Source organism: Rhineura floridana, chromosome 4, assembly GCF_030035675.1.
Source record: "Rhineura floridana isolate rRhiFlo1 chromosome 4, rRhiFlo1.hap2, whole genome shotgun sequence".
Lineage (NCBI taxonomy): Eukaryota > Metazoa > Chordata > Lepidosauria > Squamata > Rhineuridae > Rhineura > Rhineura floridana.
The window spans coordinates 210360734-210374206 of record NC_084483.1 but is presented as its reverse complement, the minus strand read 5'-3'; the positions used below and the strand labels follow the sequence as shown (position 1 = coordinate 210374206).

General features: G+C 43.2%; 1 protein-coding gene across 1 annotated transcript in view; it reads right to left on the bottom strand.

Annotated features, from left to right (window-relative positions):
* Positions 1-13124, bottom strand: part of DTNB (dystrobrevin beta) — a 139330-nt gene extending 126206 nt beyond the window's left edge. The window contains exons 1-4 of the mRNA XM_061625917.1: positions 13099-13124; positions 11319-11395; positions 7399-7469; positions 5005-5085 (exon numbers count right to left, since the gene is read on the bottom strand). Of these exons, the coding sequence (XP_061481901.1) occupies positions 5005-5085; positions 7399-7468 (151 nt within the window). The 5' untranslated portion in view covers position 7469; positions 11319-11395; positions 13099-13124. The remainder of the gene's footprint in view (positions 1-5004; positions 5086-7398; positions 7470-11318; positions 11396-13098) is intronic.
* Between the last annotated feature and the right edge of the window lie 349 nt (positions 13125-13473).

Here is a 13473-nt window from a genome sequence, read left to right as displayed (position 1 = left end):
ATATGTTTTTAAGGTGTTTTGTTGTAATATATTTTAAAGTCTGTTTTTATGATATTTTAAAGTGTTTTTAGTACTTTCATTTGTGCTCCGGGCTCCTACTGGGAGATAAACATATTTACTTATATATCTAATAAATAATTTTATTTATAATTTATAATAATTTATAATAAATAAATTATTTATATATCTAATAAATAAATACATAATAATAAATAAGATATGGCTAGGCCACATGGACGTGCTCTGGCCCCTGCATTCTCTCATGACAACAACAACAACAGGGAAATGTGGCATAAACGCTTATGTCGCTCCCAGACGCTCCCAGTTCATGGAGCATTTAGCCTGATTTGTTTGCACAAAGTTGGCAGGGAGGTTGGACAACCCCGGGCTGTTTCATTGAGCATTCCTTCTGATTGGCCTGCAGGGACAGCGTGCCCAGCAATTGTTACCCCACACTTCCGAGTCCATTTCCCCATCACTTTCCTTCTTACAAAAGTCCTATTGGGGGGGGGAGAGTTCGTTGCTCAGGAGTTCTAAACCCACTTTAATTGCGTAACTGGAGTTTGCCAGTATGCCACTGAATCCCACCCACAAAATGTCAGCAGTCTGGAAGCACCCTTTTCACTCTTCTCTGTGCCAAGTGATCCCACGCAACAGTCTCTTCCCCCGAGATTTTTAAACTAACAAGAATGTACTCAGGGTCATAGAGTCCAATTATCCACACACACAGATTCCTTCTACCAAGCTGTTTCCTCCTCTCAACATCACTTTTCTCTCTCTCTAAGGCCACAGTCACACCATACATTTATTCCATGATTATTCTGTTTTAAACAGCCATGGCTGCTCCCAGAGAATCCTGGGAAGTGTAGCTTGTGGAGGGTACTGAGAGTTATTAGGAGACCCCATTCCCCTCCGAGAACTACCATTGTCAGAGTGGTTCAACAGTCTATATCTCTTCCTGAAGAACTCTGTGAACTGTAGCTCTGTGAGGGGAATAGGGGGGATCTCCTAACAACTCTCTGCATCCTTAATCATGTACAGTTCCTAGGATTCTTTTGGGATAAGCCGTGACTGTTGAAAGTGGAGTTGTGGTGGGATAAACGTATGGGGTGAATGTGGTTTAAGTCACACTTCCTTCTCTTCTGCCACAACTACATGCCTGTTAACACAGACACACACTTCTCTCTTGCACACTACCCTCGACTTCATGCACTGCGACAACATTTTCCTTCTGTCTGCACATGACCCTTCACCTAGGCATGCAAGCTTTCTATGTGCTGCAGGCATGGCTTCAATATTCACACACACTTTTTCTCTAGTTCCCAAGGATTACCACACCTTCATGCTTCATCTGAGCAGATCTCAACCCTTGTACATACAAAAAGTGCTTTGGATCATGTGCAGAACATGGTTTACTTCATTTTTTCATTGTTAGCTGTTACATCCTATGTTGTAAGCCATCCAAGGCATTGCTTTAAGAATGGAAAGCAAGGGTAAAAACGCTGTAAAAGGAACAAAAATAAATAAATAAACAAGCAACACACCCGAGCCAATGGAGCAAAACCTCCTTGCTGGACAGAATCTCAGCAGGCTTTAGGTGCCACACAGCGGAGGTGGGCAAAGGGCACGCCCCATTTAGTGCAGCGAGATGAGGCCCGAGCTCCCTCTCCTGCACTTGTCCAGAGCCAGCAGCTGAGATAAGGACCTGATTTTTTAAAAAAGAAAATGACGGCAACGCGGCTAGCACAGGCCACCTGCAGTCAGAACAACGGAACGGAGGCTATCCAAGCAGACCCACATAGGCCTCTCTGAATGTGTGAAAACTCAGAGCTGCTCTTCCTGGTAATGCACCTCCACTACAAGGACAGCTAATCACGCTGGACTTTTTTCTCCTTCAGCAAATAACCTGGAACCCATGAACGGCACCCGCTTAGCTTTGCATAGAAGCTTCACACGGCATTGAAGGATCTGCCTTGCTGAGTTGGCTATTTTGAGCAGCACAAGAACAAAGGGCTCTCTGGAGATTAGAACAGAGATCTTTACATTGCCCATTTGCCTTCCCACTCTTAAACTGTCTTACTAGAAGTGTAGGCTAAAGTGATCCTTTTGTTCTCCTGCAAAAGAAAGAACCCACTTTGCGAGGGGGCAGGGGTGGGGACAAGGGAAGCCTTACTTGGCCTCTGGTTCCTTGGCTCAGGCACTGCAGCATTTGATGACTAGTTTATTTTTATGTGGGGGTTTTTAGTTCCAGGGACCATCTGGCCCCTTACACCCTGCCCAATCATCGAGGTCTCCAGGGGAGTCAGTGGTCCCCCATGGCTGAGACACACAGCTCATATCCACCAGGAGCTGTGTGTGTTCCGTATTATGGGCCCTATTTTATGGAACTCCCTTCCAGTCGGGGTGACACAGGGCCCATTCCCTGTTGAACTCCCAGCACCTACTGAAGACTTTTAAAAAAAATTCCAGTAGGCATTTTAACCGAACTTGATTTTATAATTCTAACTGTTTTTTCACTGTATTGCGGTTTTGTTTTGTACACCTTTTAGAAACTATAATATCTTAAGTTGTATATAAATTGTCAGAATAAATAAACAAACAGTTACCACCCACGAGCAGGATGGCAGAGGAGGTGGTAAATCATCCTCTGAAGAGCCATGACAGGAACGATGCATTCTTCAACAACAGCCCTGCACGGGGCCTCCTGCACGGGGCCTCTCGGCATGGGGCCTCCTGCCCAACAACAGCCCTGCACGGGGCCTCCCGGCATGGGGCCTCCTGCTTGACAACAGCCGCCTCCTCCACGTCCTTCCCCCCCTCCTGCTCCAGGCAGGGCCCAGATCCCCGAGCCTGAGCTCCCGCAGCTGCCCTCCGACATAAACTGCCATCAGCAGCGGCAGCAGCAGCAGCCGAGGGAGCCCCCCCCCCCGAGGACATGGGGAGGAAGACAATATTGAACCAGCAAACAGCTTCGCTGTAATAAATGCCTGTCACCCTTCTGCTGCCCCCGCTAACACCACCTCCTCTTTCTGGCGGTGCAGGTAATGATAATGTTGTTTCTATTTAATTTAATTTTTGTATATTGTATTGTTTATATTGTATATTATTGTATTCTGATACCTGTGTTTATTTTTCTTGTAAGCTGCCTTGAGGGCCTTTGGCCGAAAGGCGGGGTATAAATAAAATTTAATAATAATAATAATTTAAGAAATTTCATTCTCTGCAGTGGGCAACTTCTCAAAGCCTTCCAGTGCACGGCAGAGACCTTCAAGCATGTCTTTCAAAGCCCCAGAGTATACCCTGGGCCAGAAGGGGCAACGCCATTTGAGCCTATGTATTAAAACTTTAAGTTAAGTGAGTGGCGTGAGTGAATTAAAATGGACAGGAATGGGACATTTTCAGTCAGGCAACTACAAAATATTTTTTGCAGGAAATGAAAATTAAGTAGCAACAGGGTTGCTTTAATAGTGAGAAGTGATGAAGTAAAAACAATTAGGAGCTACAATGCAAGGTCTGAGAGAGTGATATCAATGAGATTTAATGGGACACTTATGAACATAACCATCATCCAAGTCTACGCTCCAACATCAAACGCAGAAGAAGAGGAATTGGAGAGATTTTACACAGAAGTACAGGAAGAAATTGATCACACACCAAAACAAGATGTGCTGATAATCATGGGGGACTGCAATGCAAAAGTAAGGAACAGAGAAGAACTAGGAATTGTGGAGAAATGGGGCTTAGAAGACAGACATGAAGCAGGAGAAAGACTTATTGAATTCTGTGAAGCCAATAGTGTGTTTCTTGCAAACACATTTTTTGAGCAACCAAAAAGACAACTGTACACGTGGACATCACCAAATGGTCAATATAGGAATCAAATTGATTATATAATTGGTAGCAGAAGGTGGAGAAGTTTCATACTCTCTGCGAAAACAAGACCAGGAGCAGACTGCGGTACAGATCATGAACTGGTCGTATCGAAAATCAGAGTAAAGCAAAAGAAGAACAAAGTCTGAATCCTAGCAAAACGGAGGCACTGTGGGTTGCTGGTTCCCAAGTTCGGATAATTAGTCAGTTGGATTCGTCAATTGGCTGCTTTGGATGGGGTCATACTCCCTCTGAAAGAGCAGGTCCGTAGTCTGGGGGTGCTCCTGGATCCACCTTTGTCTCTAGAGGCCCAGGTGACCTCCATGGCTAGGAGTGCCTTTTACCAGCTTCGGCTGGTAAGACAGCTGTGGCCATTTCTGGATCGGGATAGCCTGACCACTGTTGTCCACGCACTGGTAACCTCCAGGCTGGATTACTGTAATGCACTCTATGTGGCGCTGCCCTTGAGGTTGGTCCAGAAGCTTCAGCTGCTGCAAAATGCGGCGGTGAGACTGCTCACTGGGACAGGGTATCGCCAACATGTCACCCTGCTGCAGAGTGCACCAACAACAGAGCTTTGCGCATATCACGGGCCGCGAAAAAGACAAATAATTGGGTGTTAGAACAAATTAAGCCAGAACTGTCACTAGAAGCTAAAATGATGAAACTGAGGTTCTCATACTTTGGACACATCATGAGAAGACACGATTCACTGGATAAGACAATAATGCTGGGAAAAACAGAAGGGAGTAGAAAAAGAGGAAGGCCAAACAAGAGATGGGTTGATTCCATAAAGGAAGTCACAGACCTGAACTTACAAGATCTGAACAAGGGGGTTCATGACAGATGCTTTGTATGGATCCAGCAGGCACACACATGCAGGTGACAAGCCCACAGTATAAAAGGTGTGGAGGCCCAGCAGCACTTCCACATCAAATAAAAGAAAGGTTCTTCTAATTTTGCATTATCACTTTATAATGATATCTGTGTTTTCCCAAACAGTTGAAGATTTGGCTTCATTGGTTCTTATTGTGATCTGAGCCAACGTAATACAGGGGAATTTATGGGGAAAATAAATATTGGCATGTGCACTTATCAAAGTTGTTCCCACAAAGAATTAAACCTTTTACTTACGATTACATCTTTTTTGTACAAATCTCAGTTTGCAGGCAGTCCGATACGTTGACAGTCTGATGACATCAAAATTCTGAGCCCCTGCAAATTAGAAGCAAGACAGTTGTCTTAACAAGGTATTCCTGTTTCATGATAGGAAGAAGCCTTGGATGACGTCCTGGTGCCCATAATCCATTTCTACTTTTTAGAGAACTGACAAATCTGTCAGGACTGCATCACTGCCATTATTTATTTCGTTTATAAATTGCTGCCTATGAAGCATTGTGAAGTGACTGTTATGAAGTATCTCTAAAAGCATCCAGCTTGTGCTATGGTAGCTGGCACCTTAGAAGGAAGTTTTGATTTAGGCCTGGACAGGCCTCAGGACACACCCCATTACATGAAGCCAGGCATGCATGCTGTGAGCAAGCAGGGCTGCAAGGGCATTTGATAAAGTCATTGTCTTCTTTTACTGTAAATCTCTGCTATCCCTCCCTTATCATATGCAAATTTAAAGGTAAGCAAAAACATTAGATTCCTTCTAGAAGTGTTTAGCTAAGACATGATCACCTAAATATCACTCTTTCCTTCCCCCGCTCCTCACAATTACTAATCAAATAGTTTTCTATACCTGAAGGCTCTTGTCATCAGAGCAGAAAAGACATGTTAATCTCTTTCCATCTCACCTGGATAGCAGAATAAGATTTTTCTAGAAGCTATTTTGCAAACATTTTAGACAAACTCTTCATAGTTGACACCATCTTAAAACTTTTAACATCCATTCACTGTCAAGAAGACAGGATTTACAGTCTTTGTTTTATGTTAATTTTTGAGCCCAACTCAAGCATAAGTGGGCTTGCTAGCGAGAAATCTTTGGATACTCAAGGGACCTCTCCTCTCTGCCCAGGAACTTCCCTGTGGACTTCTCTCTGTTCTACCTCTTTTGTTGCTGAAGAGGGACTCTCACCCAAGCCTCACAGCATAAGGAAAGGTACAAACTCACCCTCTCTTCCCACCCCCTTCCTTCCATTTTCAAGCCTCGTCAGGCCTTTTTCATTGGGAGACCGGCTCTCTTTATTCCCCTTGGCAATCCCCCCAAACTCTTCCAATTTCTTTCTGCTACTTCTTACCTTAAAACCTTTTCCCAAAGCCCCACAAGATCACTGTCCAAGGCTCCCTTATTTCTCTTCTGCTTCTGGCACTACCTTCACCCCTTCACCCCACATCCTCCCCCCTCCCATCTCTTTCCCTGACCACACTCTAGTGTTCCTATGTGTATCCAGGAAAGCTTTTTAAGAATAACTCTGGTATTGGTTTTAAGGCGTTCTAAACTCAGCCTAGTATCAGTGTACAGTTTACTGATTTTGTTTAAATGTGCTAATTCCCTTTCAAGGCATTGAGCGACTTTCCTCTGGATATAATAAATTTACTTGTGCTTTATCTTTGTGTCTGTGTTAATGCTTGGGGTGCCAAACTCTAGAGAGTGTGTTCAGGTCTCAACATCAAAAGATCCCTAGAACTGAGCGTCAGCTTGCATATGAGAATCCCAGGCTTGCGTTTGTTAGGTCCAAACCCAACACGCGAGCCGTCACTGTCTTTCTCAATAAAGCATGTACGCAACCATTTCATATATAAGCCTCCAAACCTTCTTGCAGTCTAAATGTTTCTCCATTCAGTTGTTAGCTATTTGCAACATTCTGGCTGGCCCCATTAATGCTAGTGCCCAACTATGAATTCTGGAGTTCTCACCTGTTAAACATTATAAGAATTCATTACACTTTTAAAAAATTGTTTCAGTTAACACTTAACTGATTTGTTTTGTAATTAGTATAAATATGTTTATTAAAGCATCTTTTTGTTCTGCTAATACAACAACTGCTTTAAAAATAATCAATATTTGACCAGTCAACTGATCAAATCCTGCTCAGCCTAGCTTGGAATCCTAGCCTTTAAGTCCCCCATTTGTCACTCAGCCCCACAATATATTTGCCTCCTCCCTCCCATTGCTCCTCACCATTTTCATCATTGCCCATGCAAAGCCAGCAGCCTCCTCTGCTCCAAATATCTTAAGGAAAACAATGGTCAGGGCTGGGCCCTGAGGAGTGGACATGAGCAGCCAGTCCCTGGGACAGGGGGCTGACAGCCAGGGCAGCCCCTCATGCCTAGAATTTGAGTGATGCTTCTTTAGGATCTGGCGGGATAGATGTGTGAACTGCACCTTAGCAAGAGGAGGCCAATACCAGATGTTATTTGAAGACTGAAAGCTAAGATATAAGCTTCACAAAACACCCCTGATGTTTTAAATTTGACAGTCCCAAACTGTTCCTCAGGAGGAGCAGATCCAGTTAACATTCTTTTAAAAGGCTGCAGAACATTCTTTTGTGAAGCTGTAAGCTAAACAAGTGTCCTACTTACTCATTTCCATAAACAGCTGCCTTTTCTCTGCCATGGTCGTCCTTCTCCTCTTTCCACTCTCCTCAATCATCCTAAAGAGACAAGGATAGCGTTTCAGCTGCATGGCCTTCTCTAATGAAGTCAACTTACTGGGGATGATGTTCATGAAGTTTCTATATTAATCAGTTCTAGCAAACCACACAGGAAACAGCCAGTAGAAGCCACTAGGCAAAGTGAACTATGACAATTACACTGGTCGTTTAACATACTTGTTAAAAAAAAAGATACAGACCCAGGTATAAGCGTGGGATGGGGTGGAGGGAAGAAGAGGGAAACGTTATTTTGCAAAAGAGGCTGACATGAAAGAAATAATGGTTGCAAGGGTCACTTTTGCTTTAAGCAACGAAAGTGACCCTAAAACCTTCTGCCACCTCCGTTTTGCAAACAGCATCAGCTTGGAAGCAGCTCCCAAGCCTTGTCAGCAGAGCGGCTGAGTGATGCTGATGCTTCTCTTGCTTATGTTATGTTAGCCCTTCACATCAGTCACGAGAAAAGCTACTAGAAGGACAGCTTATTGCAACTTATTTGTCAACAGCATTTCTGTATTTATTTGCAGCATCAACACTGCAGGCGCAGGGGGGTTCAAAGGTGCGGTTCCTCCTATACCGCACTAGAGGGGCCCAACCTCTTCTTTCCTTCGGGACTACTCTCGTCACATGAGCTCAGTGGTGCTGTTTTCGTGGAAGGAGCATTCTTGCAAAACAAAACAATGTTTAGCTGTGAACTTACGGCAGCTCCTCCCTCACTGATTTTACTACTAAATCAGTTCTCTAAAAGATGACAATTACAAGGATTAGTCGAGTTGTACAACACTCCTTAGTTATGGCTAAGAACCAACCATGTCTTTTCTGTCATAAGAACATAAGAACATAAGAAGAGCCTGCTGGATCAGGCCAGTGGCCCCATCTAGTCCAGCATCCTGTTCTCACAGTGGCCAACCAGGTGCCTGGGGGAAGCCCGCAAGCAGGACCCGAGTGCAAGAACACTCTCCCCTCCTGAGGCTTCCGGCAACTGGTTTTCAGAAGCATGCTGCCTCTGACTAGGGTGGCAGAGCACAGCCATCACAGCTAGTAGCCATTGATAGCCCTGTCCTCCATGAATTTGTCTAATCTTCTTTTAAAGCCATCCAAGCTGCTGGCCATTACTGCATCTTGTGGGAGCAAATTCCATAGTTTAACTATGCGCTGAGTAAAGAAGTACTTCCTTTTGTCTGTCCTGAATCTTCCAACATTCAGCTTCTTTGAATGTCCACGAGTTCTAGTATTATGAGAGAGGGAGAAGTTGCCCATCACAGAAGACCAGGACTAGTAGCAGCTGCCTAAACACCTTCTCACATGTGCCAAGAGAGTTTTTAGGATGCTGAATTTAAGAAGCTAGTACAAATTCTTTCCTTATTACTATTCTGATATAAAAGATCAGATTGGGAAAAAATTAAGAGGCATGTTAAAACAGAAATGTAAGGCAGAAGAAGTAGAACAGGGGGGATAGAAATGGATCCTAAACATTATTATTATTATTATTATTATTATTATTATTATTATTATTATTATTATTATTATTATTATTATTATCCTAAACAGTCACTGGAGTATTTCTGCCTCTAGAGACAGGATTGGCCAAAACAATATAAATTTTAAAAACGTCACCATTGGGTAGCCTTATTGTTGATCTCAGTTTGGCTTTATAGCTTATTGGAGAAGAACTAAACAGAGAGAGAGACAGAGAGAGACAGAGAGAGAGAGGGAAAGAGAGGGAAAGAGAGAGAGAGGGAGAGAGAGGGAGAGAGAGAGAACGCTCACAGACGTGCCACACAAGGAACTGTTCTTTTGGCCAATACTACAGGACCTCTTTTAACAGGTTTCGCTCTTTTTGGAGCTCATCAGCTGTAGGTAACGGCCTATTTTGCAATGATTTCCCAAAGGGAATGTGATGACCGGGTGGTCAGGAAGACATCACAGCATCATTTTGCTTCTAAACACTATTCAGTCCCACCTTTCAATAACACACTGTATTACGAGATGCATTATTTTTAGGATTTAAGATGGCATTAACAGTTCATAAAAAATATTCCAATCAACTGTCTTAAATTGGTGATTATCTTCCTGACATTATATTACCTGCTTTATAATTAAAACGTAAAGTCCCTTAAGAGCTAACCTATGTATAAAAACAGTGCACGGGAATACGATGCCAGTTATCTGAACGAAGGCTGCAAGGCCTGCATCTGAGGAAGGTTCCTAGCCAGGTGTGGCTGGCACAAGCTGCTTTGTGAGATAAGTGCCACTGGTTTCTCTCAGAGAAACTTTTAGACTCTTAGCAGCAGATTGAAATTCGTCTTGAGTAGGAAGGCAGGAGCCAGCTCATCAGTCTCTCACGCCACTGTAGGGTAAAGGGGCTGCCTATGGGCTGTTTGGTAGCTTGATCTAGTGCAGGATGCAGCAACAAACCTCCTCACAGGACTGGCTTAATGGAGGGAGCTTACTGGACCAGTGCTGCATGTTGTTCCTAAGGCAGTCTCTCACCAGCTTCCTGGACAGAATTCAGGATGGTGGCTTTGACACTTAAGAACTTAAGAGCCCTGCTGGATCAGACCAGAGACCTACCTTGTCCAGTGGCCCACCAGATGGCCCCAAAAGGAAAACCACAGGCAGGACATGAGTACAGCAGCACTCTCTCCACCTGCAATTCCCCGCAGCATGGTGCTCAGGCCCAACGAAACTGAGGTCCCCCTCCCCTTTGTGAAGGAGAGCATCCCTCACACGCACTTCTTTTTTCAGGCAATCTACAGTATTTGGGCAATTACAACCCTATACACCCTCAGATTCCTTGTCTGCCTTAGATTCCTTGGTCTTCTACAGCACGTGAAATGAACTGACTCCTATGTTTCAAAATATATGCACGAAATCAACAAACAAACAGAAGTGCAAAAAAGGTTGTTTCAATTTGCACAAACTTTTTAGTACTCCTAAGTTCATGCAAGGGGAGGAACCAGAAGTACACAACCAAGAGCCCTTTGACCTTTCAAAAACAGATTCTGATGAGGAAAAAAAGGATTGAGATGGCAATATTCTCACAGATATATTGTTGTCTAACGTGATATGGGCTGGATCCAAGCAGCCTTGTGCAGAATTTGACTCTGGCTTCCCCATGTGATTCTATGACCTTCCCTTCCTCACTGCTGCCCTATGTCCCTAAAAAAGCTGCTCCAAAGGATCTGGTGATGTGCGAGATCCTCTGGAAAGGTGTGGAATACGACTCAGGGGCTGCAGCTGGAAATTGGGGAGATGCCCCTTACACAAGAGGAAGTGTCTTCTACTCACAGAAACAGCCTTTGGATCCAAGCCGATGTTATGTTTAACAATAGTCCATAATACTATGATCTGTCAGACTGGAAGCAGACCATAGCTCTCTCCACCCCTCAAGAGCTGAAAACAGTTTGAAGGCAGGAACTTTGCTGGTCAAGGTTACACATGTGCCACTGCCACTTCTAGCATTGTAGATTTTTATATTCTTTCTTGATAATTCTGATTGTATAGATACCAGATTGTTTATAACCTTTATACCCTGCCTTTCAAATAAAAGTTTACAGGGCAATTTACAGATGGAACAGCAAACGGCCTAACCTGAAGGCACCTAAGCATATCTCACTGTAAAAACCGTGCTGTAAAACTGCAAAGTAGAAAAATAAGAATTGAAAATTGTACTAAACATAATGAAAACTTCATTTTCTGGAATTAGAAACAAACAGATAATTACTGGGTATATTTGTAATTATTGTTTGAATAAAATTCAATTTGCTACCGGGCCAAGTTCAAGGCTCTAGTTTTTGTGTACAAAGCCCTATACAGCTCGGGACCAGGATACCTCAAAGACCGTCTTACCCCTTATATACCCAGCCGATCACTGCGCTCTGCAGGTGAGGGCCTCCTGCAGATACCTTCTTAGCAGGAGGTCCGTTCTGCACAACATAAGAAACAGACCTTTAGTGTGGTGGCACCTACCCAGTGGAATTCCCTCCCCTTGAATATTAGACAGGTGACATCTCTGTTATCTTTTCGGCGCCTATTGAAGACCCTCCTTTTTCAACAAGCCTTTTAAGTTAAGACCTATCCCAGTCTGCATCTGTGTTGGAACTGCTTTTTAATATGTTCTTAAACTTTCTTTTTTAAAATGTTTTTAATCTTATAAGATGTTTTCATAGCTTTTTTAAAGTAACATTTTGAAGATGTTTTGTTTTAATGTGTTTTAAAATTTGTTTTTATGATGTTTTAATGTTTTTAGTGCTTTTGCTTGCTGCCCTGGGCTCCTGCCATGAGGAAGGGTGGGATATAAATCAAATAATAATAATAATAAAATTAAGACACATACTTTTAAATTTCACACAATTATACTGCCCATTCATGTGCTAAGCTATACACTGTGCATTTTATATTCCTACAGTGATAAACTGAGTTTAGATCTGACATGAAGATAGGTGCTGCACGTATTTAAATCTTTCTCAAAATTTCAGTTTTTCCCAAGGTGTGTGTGTGTAACTTTATTTTTAGGCCAAAATCTGTGCAGCTGAGGGTTCTCTCTTAGCCATATCAGCCAAGTGGCAGGAGAACATTCTGCTTTCCCACAAAGGCAACCCCACAGCTCTGGAACTTGATCTCCCAGAAAAACTGGACAATGTTCATATATCTTTAGAAGCTTTTTCATGGAATCATATGAGGAAAGACAGCTGATTTTGAGGGTACAAGGGGGCCTGGACAGAAAAGAGGCAGTTCCATTGCACAAACAAAAGTCCACTACAACAGCTCAGCTGCAGTGTTGAATATGGCCCTTAACATAGTCCAGATCATACTGACAGTCCAGGGAAGTTCTTTGTCCCCAAACCAACCAAGAAATTTGACACACCCCAAATGTCTTTGCTGCATCTGTGGGAAAAGATACTGCAAGATTTTGATGAGATTTTGCAAATTTAGATCTATCTGAAACCCACACACGCACATGGGGGGAAACATCCCATTATACTGACAACCTTCATTATTATGAAATTCACCAGAGTAAAAAGTCAGAGAGATTCCGATTTGGAGTCTGAGAGAGCCAACTATAGGTAGAAATGTTCAAACCCTCAAGAATGTCTCTGTGCTGTAAATCAAAATAAACCAGTCCAGATATCTGTAATATGTTGGGCATGTAGTGCTCTTAACATGTAACTCCAGCTCCTCTTCCTCTTATTCAGGAAGAAGCAGAACAGCTGATGCACAACATTCAATTTTTTCTGCAAGATTTTGAGCCTGCTGTGTAGGACATGGGATCTTAATTACACCTTCTGAGCTTACAGAACATGTGGCTGCTGCACGACCAAACGCTTTAAAATAAAAGAGAAATTTTATGGCGTAACCTCTGCTTCAAGTACACAATTGCCATCTATTATCCTACACAACCTGTGGGTTGTGAACAACACATTAGCTGACACCACTACTACTCAATTCTGTAGATCTACTACAATATAATTTTCTTCCCACAAGGGCAAACCTCTCCTGTTCCAGTTACAATTCAGTGTGATGGAACTTGATATTCTGCTTTTGGGGTACATTCACATACACTGTTGCTCTGGAGACTTTCCCTGAACAATTACACTTACAAGAGGTAAAGCAACATAATATGACATACATGCCCAGGTTCTCCGCGCACCCCCTGCAACATTTTCATACATTGGGCAGGGGGGGACTCTTCAGCAACATCACTCCAGTCCTGCAACAAGGAAGACATCAGATTCCTTTTCCAGTGCAGCAGAATTCATAAGGGCAGCTACTAATGTTTCCAGGCACAGAGAAGTTGCAACCCAAACCATCAATGTGGATATACTTGTCAAGAGGGATTCTCTTATTAGGGAGCCAAGATCTCACTCAAGACCACAGAGTTCTCTAACCCAGGGGCACACAACACAGTAACCTCCACATGGTTTGGACTACAACTCCCAGCACATGGACTACTGGCCATGCAGAGTAGGGCTAATGGGAATTGTAGTCCAAACATCTGCAGGGC